Genomic DNA, 14,451 nt, shown 5'->3' with positions numbered 1-14,451 from the left:
AACAGCAAAACTATCAAGAGAAGATTAAAAAATACAGCAATTATATTGTGAATAGAGCCTGCCATAGTAATGAGGTTCCCTATGATCAAGTCCAGCTATCTACGCATATACAAGTAATTTGTTGTGAGTGTGAAACACCTATAGAAATCAATGGAACAGTAAGTGTGCCAATACCCGATGACTTAAGTTCTGCCTGAACATGCTGGGAATTCAAGGCCTAGCACGGCTCGATGAGGAAAGAATACATATTCCCATCAATGGTGCACCTATTCGGTTGAACCAAGTTGACTAATGGCAACGGTCTGAATTTTGTTTCCAGTTTTTAAAGCTTGCATCTAAAATGACCAACTATAATGGTTAATTTATTTCATATATAACATGCTCACCTGTGTATTGTGATATCACACTGCTCGCTCCCAATAGGCCACTTCCAGACACAGCTGAGACTACAAATGTGTAGTGGTTCCCAGGTATTAAGTTTGTGATTGATGCATATTCAGTGAATACTGTCACATTTGATGCAGGATTTCCTGCCACGTGTATCAAATAGTAGCTTTTGTTGCCATACGGTGGTTGCCAACTGAGACAAATTGAATCAATAGAAACAGATGTGATGCTTAGATTGTTGGTTACATTGGGTACTGAAAGAAAAAAGAATTTGAGTTACTCTAAAATAAATTATGTAAAGAACTGTATGTTTTTTTTCTAACAGAAATATCATAGAAAATATAATTAAAACGTAATAGGATGCTTGTAGTAGATAATGCCTTGAGGACATTAACTGATCTTTATTGCTTGCATTAAATGTGATTAACTGTGAAGGTATTTGCTCATAAAAAAGGCAATAGGAATTACCAGCCTGTTAGAAAATTGCACGTTCTACAGGGTCATCTTGGAGTTTTTGCCTGTTTGATCAACCCTTGTATTGGCTAGCTGTAGAACTCTTGTCACAATACCCCTGTTAACCAGTGGTAAAGTGTTGTACTGCCTTCTCAACATGAAAACATTTGGCATACCCCATAGTGGCATATTTGACTTACCTGTAAGTCCCTAGTATATGGTGCAAAGTGTAGAAAGGCCTGTGAATTAAATGTCACTAGCGGACTGCAGTATCTTGGGTGCCATCCACTACATAGAGAGAGTGTAAAAACTACTACAGACCTGTCCATGTAGCCTGAATGTGCAGTTTTAAAACTAACTGCAAATGTGACCTGTCAAAATAACCCTTTTGATAGGACTTCTCTTTCGAATAGTTGTAAGTCACATCCAAGTAAATCTTTTTGCATATAAGGCAGGGTGCATGATATTTAAAAGTAGGACATGTAAATGTTCAGCATAATCTTACAAAAGCCCCCAAAACAATTTAACTTTCGCAAAGCTGGATGTTTCATTGGAAAACACTAGTTCATATTATTACATGCTATAATGCTAATTTTGGTTAGAAAACAGCTAGACATATGATTCAAAGGCTCTTTTTAATAATCATTCAAAAGCTAATGTAATGGTACATTTATATTTGTTCTAACTATTAAAGGAAAGGGTCATTTTTAGAATGTTACCATTTCCCTGCTGAAACCTCTGAAGGCCCATTTTGCATGAGCTCCACTTTCACCTGGCAGCTGAATTGCACCCTCAATGAGGTGCTAAAACTTCTTTGAGGTCATGAAAAGGCTTAAGAGTGCAGAACTGTTGTTTTTCCCTTGACACAGGACAATTGCCAAGATCGTGAGTAATTTCAATGAGCCTACCTTGTCACAGGCAAATGTTATCAGACACCTTCGTAGACCCTTCCCACATACCCCCAGTCAGACAGGCATCAATCTTAGCAGGAGAAGAGCTGCCACCATAGCTGCTTTAGGCTGATCACAGAGGAAAAGTGTTTCTAGATGTGAGTTTGGGTTGTGTGGGAAAGGACAGGGTCCCAGTTAGTAATGCACAGTTGAGAGAAAGTTATCAGGTTTATTTTGCCTTTCTTTTATTTTTATTACAGGTAATTTGCTCAGCCCAATATACTTGGCACAGTCCAGACTTTTCTCATTCCTGGTTCCATAAAAGTTTGACTTCCCTTTTATTTACAGGTGCTATTGTTGTCTGACTGAAACCTCTTGAAAAAAGAATGGCTGCAGGTAAGTAGTCAGTTCCTTGAATTCAGTAGCTAGCCTTCCTAATCTTCCAGTTTTTTCTCTTAATGTTCCTATCTTGATCTTCATTCCGTTCATACTCCACTACTTTAATTTGAACTCATGATGCAGCTCTATATTAATTCCCTTTACTTCCTGTATTCATGTAATGAGGTTTTACTCTGAAATGTTTTCTGAAATTAAATTACACAGTTTTTTGACTACTAAGGAAGGGAATAAGGAATTTAGGTTTTCCGCATAAAATACAGTAGAAAATAAAGAAGGAGAAGAAAATCAATTCAATGGTAGTAGCGATATGGAAAGGACAGCTGCGCTCTTGTTGTTCTCCTTATGTATTTCCTTAATTGCAGGCTCTTCAAAACTTTCTTAGTTTTTCCTCTCATTTTTTTATTTTAGTTTTTTAGATATGCTAGTTTTTCTTGTCCATTTGCTTTTCTCTACCTGCAGCCAGCCTCGTAACCTTGCACCCACCTGTATCAGCCATGCTCCTCTGGAAGAATGGCGGGGGCCGGGCCTTCTCGGGTCCGTGAAGTGGTAAGGAGGGGCAATGGTTCTGTGCAAGCATTCTTCTCATACTTCTTTATCTAACTCTATTTGCCTCTCAGATTGTCTTCGTCTTGCTGCCCACAAGCTCCTAGGGTCTCATCCTCTACAAGAAGCACACACTAGCCTGTATTTGCATCTGTTTTTGTCTTGGTGTGCTTGTGTCTAGTCCTACATCTGTTTCAGTGGTGTTTTTTTATTTTCTAGGTTTTGGGTGGCATTGGAGGATGGCCGGACTAAGAGATAAGGTCTCCAACTGTTCCTCCCCTTTGCTACAAGTGGATTCTCATTTCTATAGGCACACATCTGGGTAGGCACATTTGCTTTGAGTAGGGGAGGAAAGGTTATGCATCTTGGTTTAAGTTAGAGAGAATGATACTGTGGGGTTTTTGCATCACTGCACACAGGACATCCTGCTAAAGTGGTTAGGGAGGTTCCACCCACCGGCCGGTACTAGGCATAAATATGGCATCTACAGTACCCTTCTAAGAACACTACTAGAACTGTAGAAGATCAGAAGAGGACTCAACCTACTGTCTGAGACCTGAGAAGTACCTAGAAGACTGAACATGCTCTTCCTGTTGCACCCAGAATAGAGAAAAGGAGTCCAAGGGTGTTAAGGCTGACCTAAGGTTCAAAATACAGGTACACAACAAGCTGGAGAGGCCTTTCCTGCAGCTGGACCTGCCCTAGACCATGCTGGTGGCTTTTGCTGGAGTGATTCTTGACCCCAAAGGGCTGTTCCTGAGGTCCGGGGACACTGGGCTGTATCAAAGTGTACTCCTTGTAACAATTCCTGAAATGTGTTACTTAGAACCTTTTTAGGTTTTAAGACTTCTGGAGGACTAGGATCAACCTGCTAGGCCAATCCGATAAAAGTGCATTGCTGCTGGGTCAAAAATTGAAGATGCTCCTGCTGGGAGCTTTTTCGCAGCTCCAAAATCATTTCAGGGGCCTCACAGAGAAGTTGTCCAGCAGTGTGGATTCCTCTTCAGCTACAGCTTGCAACCTGGACCCATTGGAAGTTATCCAAAAATCTGACAAACTCTGAACAAAGAGACCTTCACTGGAGGAAGGTGACAAAAGTATCCAATCAGGGAAGAACCTTCTGTGGGTCTAAAATGAAAATTTCTTCCACTCAAAGCTTTCCCGACAAAAGTTTACGATCTTGTCCAGGAACTTTATAATGTTATGAAGTACATTTTAGTCACAGCCTACTGCCTTGTCTTGCTGCGCTGAGGATTTTTTACTCTATATCAGAGACTAAACTGCATATTTACTATTATTTTACACAAGGCAACACAGCAAGGGAACTTGATTACCTATGCTGCATTGTGTGAAACGCAGAGAGCAGAAATACTCAAACACTCATTTATGAGAAATGACGCATCGCTGCATGAAAGCAGCGATGCGTCACTACTCAGTGTCCACTCCTTGCGACATACCTGATGCGTCATATTTACAGTATGACGCATCATGTCGCAAGGAGTTACAGATACGTCAGTATTTCTGACGTATATGTATGGCGCAAAAGTCACGCATTGCTGGAGTGTGTCACAAAAGTGACGCAACTCCAGCAATGCATCCTTTCACATTGGGAAAGCCCCATGTGAAAGGGCCTGCGTCAGTCTTACGCCTGCTGTGAGGCAGGTGCAAGATTTTGACGCAACGGCGTCCTAGAAGTGACACAGTGAAATCTCATAGATTTCACTGCGTCACTATTACGAGGCTTTTTGCGGGGGAACGCCCCCTCTGCATACAATATACCTGACGCAGGTATAATGTAGCGCAGGGGTTTACAAAGTGACGCATCTGCTTAGATGCGTCACTTTGTAAATAGAGCGCAACAGGAGGCATGTTTTCCACCGCCGGTGACCAACCGGCGGCGTAAAAGTGACGCACAGCCTCATAAATGAGGCCCTCAATATTTAAAATGATGAGGAGCATTTGTGCTCTGTCCACACACTGGCACACTGTGTGCTGCCTATTGCCTACGCAGGCACAGTTGCACCTATAGTTCAAGCAGTGCTTAATTTGTAAAATATTAAGTGCAGGTGCTCACATTTTTAAAGGAGGCCACACCCACACCCCCTGGCTCCACCCGCTCACTCCACTGACTCCACCCACCCACATCCAGAACTAGTATTGTTGAACATGCCATAAAGGGTTAGAATCAAAATCTCCACGTTGAAAGGTCAGGAAATGAGCTATGTGCATGGCCATAAGGATGCATGACAGGACAGTCTATACCCTGTACTGAGCACCTGTGGCTGAGGGTCAGTCACTAGCCGCATGGCACAGCAAGGTCCTGAGGAGGTGCCTGTCACCAACAGGGGAGTAAATCTGAAAACACTACACATCCACCCAGAGAGGTGGGAGACTGAGCACCACACACCCATGACATTTCACCTCCACATCTCTGGCCCACAGGAAGCCCATCAAGGCCCCATAAACTCCTGTACAGACAGGTTGTCAGGATCTGACATACAGAAACCCTGCAGGAGCCCGGTAGTTGGTCGAGAGCCATGCGCAGGACAGAGCTCCTGTCTGGAGTCCAGTGCTGGCAGCGAGCAGACCCAGGTAAACTCTGAAATTAAAGCCCTGATGTTCCTTTTTGATTATGCTTATTCTGGAATGTCACTTACTCACACCTGGCTGCCCCACCCTTTCTCCCTAGCTGCAACCGGACCAGACTCTCTAAAATAGAAGCATCAATCAATGCAATGCACTCGCAGGAACAAAGGCTCGCAGTTGCAATATCCGATCATAACGTAATGTCTCGCAACCACTGCTCCCTAAATACAGCAGCAGCCTTGGCCCCACCACAGAGAACAAGACCTGATTCTTTGTGATATTATATATAAGGTGAGCGGCACCAATACTTCATAGACAAGAGCTGCAGTTGAGCACTTTTTGCAATTGCTGCTCATATTTAATTTCCTGCTTAATAAGGTCCTCTAAGTTGTTCTTCACCAATCAATGTCTGGTTTTGTTTAGCATTTCTCCATTTGGACATAAACAAAACATTTCAGTCTCCTCTAACCATCCCAAGCTTCCAATCTGGTAAACTGTGAGAAAAAGTGGTGATGAAAGTTCAAGGCATCAGCAAACCAACGCTCTCTATTCCAGCCTCCTGAGAAATTCCCAAGTTAAGCAGCTACCGATTACTTCAAACAGAAACAGCGCTAATTCATCCCTTTGCTAAACGATGAAGTGGCCAGGCAGTGAGAAGATAGCTGTGGCTGCACTAGTGTGAATTACATGAAAGGGGCACATGGTGCACGCATTCTTGATCTCCTCTGAGGCGGAAAGCCGGAGGCTTAGCTCTATCTGCATTTATTTTTAAAACTGTCACAAAATATCTGTTTTTAAACTCACAACAACAACCTGTCTCACCTGGGTTGAAGCGCTGCCGCTTCGCGCTCACAACAAACCCCCACCTTCAGGAAATCACAACAGCGCCAGCGCGCCAAAAGGCGGAGCCACGCCCACTGCGAGGCCACGCCCACCGACCACTACAAAAACGCTAGGAAAGCGCAACGTAAGCCATTCTTGATCTCCTCTGAGGCGGAAAGCCGGAGGCTTAGCTCTATCTGCATTTATTTTTAAAACTGTCACAAAATATCTGTTTTTAAACTCACAACAACAACCTGTCTCACCTGGGTTGAAGCGCTGCCGCTTCGCGCTCACAACAAACCCCCACCTTCAGGAAATCACAACAGCGCCAGCGCGCCAAAAGGCGGAGCCACGCCCACTGCGACGCCACGCCCACCGACCACTACAAATGTGTCGACCAACCAAGCGCAGCGGACGAGCGCAGCGGGAGCGCCGTCTGCGCGCCGAAGGCGCGCCTAAGGCAAGCCCGTCTGCGCCCGTCCGCGCCAAGACCGCGCCTAGCGCACGAAACTCTGCGCAAACCCCAACCATCATTAAGTACCTCCCTGAAGACCTCTATCGACTACAGGGTGGCAAACACTGCCCCTGTATACTCGATCTAACAAAGCCTGCGGACACTATCAGCTGTAAAAGTTGCAACTGGACGCCCACTAATCCTCCAGCCTCTATACCCACCCCCCTATTGCATCCCAAGACCACCCCAACGCTTTTTAAAGGAGGTCTGATTAACGCACGCTCTATGTGCAAACATAATCAAGACATTCACGACCTCATCTGCGATTCGGACCTAGACTGCCTAATGATAACCGAAACTTGGTTAACAGAAGATAGCAATCCTGATATTGCTGCCTCCCTACCTCATGGCTACTCATTCTTTAGGCAGGACAGACCAAAAGGCAGAGGAGGAGGTGTCGCCATAATAATTAGGAACACCTTCCCATGCCACTCCTTCAACCTCGAGCCCCTAAAAAACACGGAAGGCCTAGGTTTCTCAATCAAATTGAACGAGCAAACCTCCTTCTCTGGCGGCCTCATTTACCGCCCGCCCGGTAATGCCACTGATTTTCTTGATTCACTGTGCGACTCCCTGGGCCACTTTCTTCTCCGATACCCCCACTTCACCCTACTCGGGGATTTCAACCTACATCTCGACTCCAAATCGGATCCCCAAGCCACCAATTTCCTCCAAACACTCGAAATGTTCAATCTCAAACAACTAGTCTCCCATCCTACCCACCTGCATGGGCACACCCTTGATGCTGTATGCACCAATCTCTCTTCCCTCATCACCCTACCCCCGCTCCCTCAAGTCTGGACTGACCACAGCTTGATTTTGTTCCACATCCATAGCGTATGTTCCCCCTCTCGCAATAACACTAACTCTCGCCCCTCCAACCCTACCAATTGGAAAAAAGTCCAAGAAAGCCTGACTCTGAAACCTATGGATCAATCCCACACCCCGACCCTGTCCGGAAATATAGAAATCGACGCCGACCTCTTTTACAATTGGCTCACACACGAAATGAAAACCAGAAATCCCCCCAAACGTCAAGGCAACTCTCATAAAAAATCCAAAATCAATGCCCCCTGGTTTACCCCCGACCTTGCCACCTCTCACCTACTATGTAGGAAAGCAGAGCGTAAATGGCGTAAGTCCTATGACATTGACGATCGTCTCCTATATACTCAAACAAGAAAAGCCTATCTTTCGAGTATCAAATCTGCTAAGAAGTCCTATTATGTGAACGCCATTAAAGAATCCCATCAAAAACAAAAGACCTTGTTTTCTATTGTAAAGTCATTCACCCAGCCCAAAGCACTGCAACCTGAAATACCCCCATCACAGGACCTCTGCGATAAAATCTCCGACTATTTTGAAGAAAAAATTGTTTCCATCCAAAGCAATTTCCCCCCTTTTTGTTCCTCCTCACTCCCCCCTCCCTCGGACTCCTTTTCCGGAAGCTTGAGCAGGTTCTCCCCTGTAACTCTAGCACAAACTAGAGAAGTCATCCTGGCCTGCAAATCAGGCTCCCCCTCCGACCCCTGTCCCCCCAGAATTCTACACCAAACCATCGACGTGATCAACCCAATAATTAACAAAATAGTCAATTCGTCGCTTAACACAGGAATAGTCCCCCCCCGGTGGAAGAAAGGAATTGTCAAGCCTCTCATGAAAAAGGCCAATAAATCACCATCTGACTTGACCAATCTGCGCCCGATCTCACTACTCCCTGCCCTAGGCAAAATAACCGAACAACTGGTCTATAAAGAACTTAGACAACACTTGGAAACAAATAACATACTCCACCCGCAGCAGTCGGGTTTCCGTCCCAAACATTCGACGGAAACAGCGCTGATAGAACTATCAGACACGATCAAACTGCTTCAAGATCAGCGTAGAAATTCAATTCTCATCCTTCTTGACCTGACCGCGGCGTTTGACACCATTTCCCATTCCATCCTCATCAGTAGACTGATGAACATAGGGATTTCAGACTACGCTCTATCCTGGTTAAAATCATTCCTTACAGACCGATCACAGACTGTCGCTCTGGGCCCTTTCCATTCAAAAGAAAAAACGATTTCCTCAGGCGTCCCACAGGGTTCTATCCTAAGTCCCCTCCTTTTCAACATCTATCTCATTCCTCTCCTATCCCTGATAGAATCCTTTGGAATACCTGTTACCTCCTACGCCGATGACACCCAGCTCATCGTGCCCCTAGATGGTAGCTCCACCAGCGCCGAACTCAACCTCAAGAACTGCCTAACGGAGGTCTTCCATTGGATGAACATAAATCATTTAAAATGTAATTCTAATAAAACGGAGATTATCCCAATTGGAAAGAACACCTCCTTCAGCCCAGCCCTCTGGTGGCCAGACGACTCAATCGCCCCCCCCCAAACTGTAACTACGGCCAGGAATCTAGGCGTCATTTTCGACTCAGATCTCTCCTTTGACCAACATGCTAAGACGGTAGCCGGCAAATGTTTCGGGACAATAAGATCCTTAAAAAAGTTCTTCAACTTCCTCCCTCTCGACGCCAGAAAGAGTGTAGCAGTAGCCCTCATAATTTCACGACTAGACTACTGCAACGGCTTACTGGCAGGAGCAAAAAAGAGCACTCTTGCGAAACTCCAGAGCGTGCTTAATACAGCTGCTCGACTCGTACTCAAACTGCCCCGTAGAGCCTCCATCTCCGCAGCCCTTCGATCCCTACACTGGCTACCTCTTCACAAGAGAATTTTATTTAAAATTCTAATCATCGCCTTCAGAGCTTTTAATAGATCCGGTCCAAAATATCTCCACAAACGTTTTCCCAACTATACCCCCAGGCGATCTCTCCGTTCGTCCCAGGACAACCTCATCCTGCCTGCTAAGTATAATCTGAAGAGGAAGGGAGCCAAAACCTTAAGCTACTTGGCCACCAAAGCATGGAACAATCTGCCCAAACACCTCAGGCAATTAACGCAAGAAAAACCATTCAGAAAGGTTCTTAAGACGTGGATCTTCAGCCTCCCCGATGATCTCGCTAAAGCAGCCATCTAATTTTCTCTCCGCCCCCAGACCGGTAATCAAGGATTCTTAGCGCCATGATGCTCCTTCCGGAGCGACCGCCGCGCTTTACAAATACCCCTACAAATACAAATACAAATACGAAAAATGTGCGTGCGAGAGTGATAGTGATATTTTTTTAGTGGCCCAAAACACAAATAATATATCGTGCATTGTTTACATTCTGCTGTTTAAATTAGCTTCAAGCTCAAAAGAAAAAAACAGCACAGAGAGGCAACATGAACATTTCAAAATGCACAAATGCACAATGGATACATTGATCCGGACTTTTCAGCTGATGATAGATTTAATCCTTTAATGTAATCTTGGGCCTTATATGATGGAACAGTGCACACAAAGTGCAGCCAACGCGTTTTGCCCCGTATAGGGCTTCCTCAGGGCAATCATCAAATGCTCCAATCTTATGTTGGTCTCAGAAGTACCTGGACCAATACTTCTTTCAAAACTGGTGCGTATTATATTCCAAAAGGATGGATATTCTTAATGGAGACCTTTCAGAAAGTTCAAAATTCTCGTGATCACTTTGATAGGTGATCCATATAAAGTTATTAGTTCTCCGAGGTTGTTACCTCATTTCTTTACCATTAGTAACCCATGCCTCTCACCCCCCCATCACTATCCGAACACAACGAACAAAGTGATCACAAGAATTTTGAACTTGGATTGCTCTACTGACATTGGAGAATAAATACATTGCGACTTATTATGTGAATTGGCGAATGGTGACCTGTGAAACCATGCCAGCAACATCGGCATCATCCTGAATAGCAATGTATCTATAATGAAACAAGCCAACCCAGTCTCATCAGCCTGCTTCCGATTCCTTAGCATGCTCCACATGCTTAGTAAGATCTTCAATTGGCTCCCAGTCAACACCAGAAGGACCGTCAAGCAGCCCAGTGGCTAATACGAGACGACCCCTCATGGATGATGGAACTCAACAGCCTACTAATTTTATTAGGTAATATGGCCGCTTGTGTATGGCTACCTATCAATGTTGCGTAATCAAGAGAGAGAGGTAGGACCAGAAAGCTAGTCCATGTCCCCGGTTAATATATGATTAAATCAAAAAGAGACTAGCTCAAGTTACTTTAGGGGAGGGGGAAGACTCTGGTATGTTTTGTCACGGAGTGTGAACACCCAGCAGGTGTGTTCAAAAAGCCCTCACCCACCAACCTAGTTGGTGGCATGCTTCATCATCGGGCCCACCCAGTGGCACCTAGCGTGCCCCGGGTGTGCTTCAACGCCTGACTACAGCGGAGCTGGTATATTACTGAGTGTGCGGTGAAGATAGTTAAGGAAGTGATGTTAAAACGGCTGGACGGTGGTCCCAGTACCCGAAGGTAAAATTAGACTTTAATACCTGGGCCTCCGTCAGCGGTTAAAAATAAGGCAAGGGGATGTAAGGGGCGAGTTACGACCTCTCACATCCAATGGGTCAACATGTTTCAGCCAGTGCCTTATGACTAGACTGGCTTTCTTCAGGACCTAAAATAAGTGAGTGCAAATTACCTAGTGGGGGTGTAGGGGAGACTATGTGTCTACACGCCCTAAAGTGTATCTACGTGTGAGAGGGGGATTCCCTTCTCAAGACCACGCAAGTTTTTGCTCAGTCTGACCTCAAGGTTGGGAGGTGGCAAAGGCTTGACCAGTACTTCTGGGTTGAGCCTGCTCTGGACCTGTAGTGCCTCCTTCGCATACCGGTATGCGAAGGAGGCACTACAGGTCCAGAGCAGGCTCAACCCAGAAGTACTGGTCAAGCCTTTGCCACCTCCCAACCTTGAGGTCAGACTGAGCAAAAACTTGCGTGGTCTTGAGAAGGGAATCCCCCTCTCACACGTAGATACACTTTAGGGCGTGTAGACACATAGTCTCCCCTACACCCCCACTAGGTAATTTGCACTCACTTATTTTAGGTCCTGAAGAAAGCCAGTCTAGTCATAAGGCACTGGCTGAAACATGTTGACCCATTGGATGTGAGAGGTCGTAACTCGCCCCTTACATCCCCTTGCCTTATTTTTAACCGCTGACGGAGGCCCAGGTATTAAAGTCTAATTTTACCTTCGGGTACTGGGACCACCGTCCAGCCGTTTTAACATCACTTCCTTAACTATCTTCACCGCACACTCAGTAATATACCAGCTCCGCTGTAGTCAGGCGTTGAAGCACACCCGGGGCACGCTAGGTGCCACTGGGTGGGCCCGATGATGAAGCATGCCACCAACTAGGTTGGTGGGTGAGGGCTTTTTGAACACACCTGCTGGGTGTTCACACTCCGTGACAAAACATACCAGAGTCTTCCCCCTCCCCTAAAGTAACTTGAGCTAGTCTCTTTTTGATTTAATCATTACCTATCAATGTTAGCACTATTTACATAAAAGGTCATGGGTGTCACATGATGGGTCGTCTCGTATTAGCCACTGGGCTTGTACTTTGAGATTATGTTTATCTTGCATTGGTGCGCCATTACCACATGTAGAAATGTGTTATTATTATTTGTTGATAAGCTAATCCACTTGGTACGTGATAATTCATATTGTTACATACACCATGCAAAGATGGCCACCATAGTCACCACAACTATGTCCTTTGTCTATGTTCATGGCCGGTACACTGACCACGTATGCACTCTGGTTAAACTTTATTTAAATTGTTTGTTTTCAACACACGAGTTACCCGTGAGCAAGGCGAGAGTTTCATCGTCGAAACGCGTTGGGTTTTGTTCCATACTTGTCGTGTATCACATGCTGGAACTTTAATGAAATAAATCTTCTTTGAGCACACGTACTGTTTTGTGGAATTCATCGGATCTTACTGGACTGGAGTTGCATATGCACAGCGGCCGCTGTGCTTGGTGGCAAACACATATATATATATATATTGCAAAACATTTCTCCGAGAAGAAATCAGAGGCCAGAGGGGATATCAGGGATCACAGCATGCTTTATTCAAATGCCCACAGCGGCGGCGAATGCATTTCGGCTATAACGGCCTTCCTCAGCGCCCAACGCTGTTGCGAGTCCTGCACCAATGTTCGCCATTCTGCTTCAGTAAGGGCTCGCACTCAAAGCCCCTCCCCTTTATGCAGTCGGCACACCTGAAGATGTTCGAAAAGGTAAGCGAACTTCGAATCCCAACATGCACTGTACCGGCAGGCTGGGTTGGTGGCGTAGGGGAGTAGGTTAGGACAGTAGGTCGGTGCGGGCATGCAGAAGGGTGGTGTGGGGCACCTCTGAGCAGATGAAGTCCACAGCCGCTTCCCCGAGTCCCCTCGGGCCACAGCAACCAGTTGCCAAAAGTCTGTGAATGACCAGGGGCTACCAAATAGAGGCGTTTCGCCCAGTTGAGTTAAAATAACTCGGTCCGCTCATTCCGGCTCGTGGTTCCTGGTGGTCAACGGATATATATATATGTCTAAACAACACAAATATACAACATGTAAATATATTTGAAATATTAAAAAATTACTAGTGCAAAAGATGCACTATATTGCACACAACACACTTGTGTTTAACTTGAAACCCACAGCTCAAGGCTATTGATGAGAGTCATTGCTGATTTGAAATCCTGGAGGTTTATGCTTTTAACCAAATTATTGAAAATTAAAAAAAGTGTAATATTTTAGTTAAATATTATCAGACACATGTATTATCAAACCCAATAATAACAATTGTTAATATTAAATCTTCAATTTTAAAATGTGACATTTTTAAAACAAAAAATACAAATACTGTGTTTACATCTCCAAGCTAAAATCTAAATTAAACATACATATACAGCAAAATACTCTTTCCCAGTAAACCGAACATGCCACTGGTAAATATTGCATTAAACATTTGCTCAATTCGAAAATGAAATCACACAACATATTTTTGTATTTGAATATTTAATAAATACAAATGTGTAATTAACAAAACAAATTAAAACAATTATTTTAAAAATGCAAATAACAAAATAATTGAAATTAATGTTAATCTTAAAATGAATCTATAAATATTGTATAATGAATACATGCATTTATATATTATTTTACTTTTATTAAACATGTACACAAAATAAACTTAAATCAACTTACCATAAACATAAAGTTCAACTAATAATGAAAGCAATTAGAGAGTAAAAAAAGTAAGCTTACATTTTTAAATAAAAAACTGAAGCGCTAATATTGATAATGAAAACAAATTTTAAATTTACAAATTAGGGCCCGATTACGATGAGACTTGGAAAGGCTCCAACCTCAGGTCGGAAGCTTTCCGAGTCACATCATTGGTTTTACTTTTGACTGATGTGTTATGATTACGAAAGTGAAAATGGGCAGTCATTCCAGCTGGTTTCCAAGATGCTCCAGGAGCCCTGTCGGGCAGTCAGAGACTGCAGTGTAATCAAATGTTGTCCGCCTTGATTACCATGTCGGTTTCTGACAAGCTTTCCGACATGGAAAAAGTCTGTCGGAAAGCATCTTTGGGGGCACTTAGCAGGGCCCCAGTCTCCCTGCGGCCTCCAGTTGGGGGCTGAGGAGGCACCTATAGTGCCCCTCGGTGAATCCGTGCACCGTGTGGCTGGCACCGTGAGGTGCCTGCCACACGGTGCAGGGATTTGAACAAACTCCCATTTCCCTACAGGAGATTGTGCTACGGTATGGTTTACGGCTGCAGCACGAGCTCCCATACAAAAATGGGAGTATGTGACTGCACCATGTCCGGTGGTCCCAACACCGATATGGTGTCGGGTGAACGCAAGTCCGCCTGACATCTTAATGAGGAAATGAGAAAATATTAACATTTCTCAAATATAAAA

At 44.5% G+C, this 14,451-nt stretch overlaps 1 protein-coding gene across 1 annotated transcript in view; it reads right to left on the bottom strand.

The window, feature by feature from the left end:
* Positions 1-14,451, bottom strand: part of LOC144792178 (tenascin-X-like) — a 567,777-nt gene that overhangs the window by 255,943 nt on the left and 297,383 nt on the right. Inside the window, exon 12 of the mRNA XM_078667078.1 lies at positions 387-641. Coding sequence (XP_078523204.1) covers positions 387-641 — 255 coding nt within the window. The remainder of the gene's footprint in view (positions 1-386; positions 642-14,451) is intronic.

The sequence above is a fragment of the Lissotriton helveticus genome, chromosome 11 (assembly GCF_964261635.1).
Source record: "Lissotriton helveticus chromosome 11, aLisHel1.1, whole genome shotgun sequence".
Lineage (NCBI taxonomy): Eukaryota > Metazoa > Chordata > Amphibia > Caudata > Salamandridae > Lissotriton > Lissotriton helveticus.
Note: the sequence above shows the minus strand (reverse complement) of the source record. Positions and strands in the feature narration are given on the sequence as shown.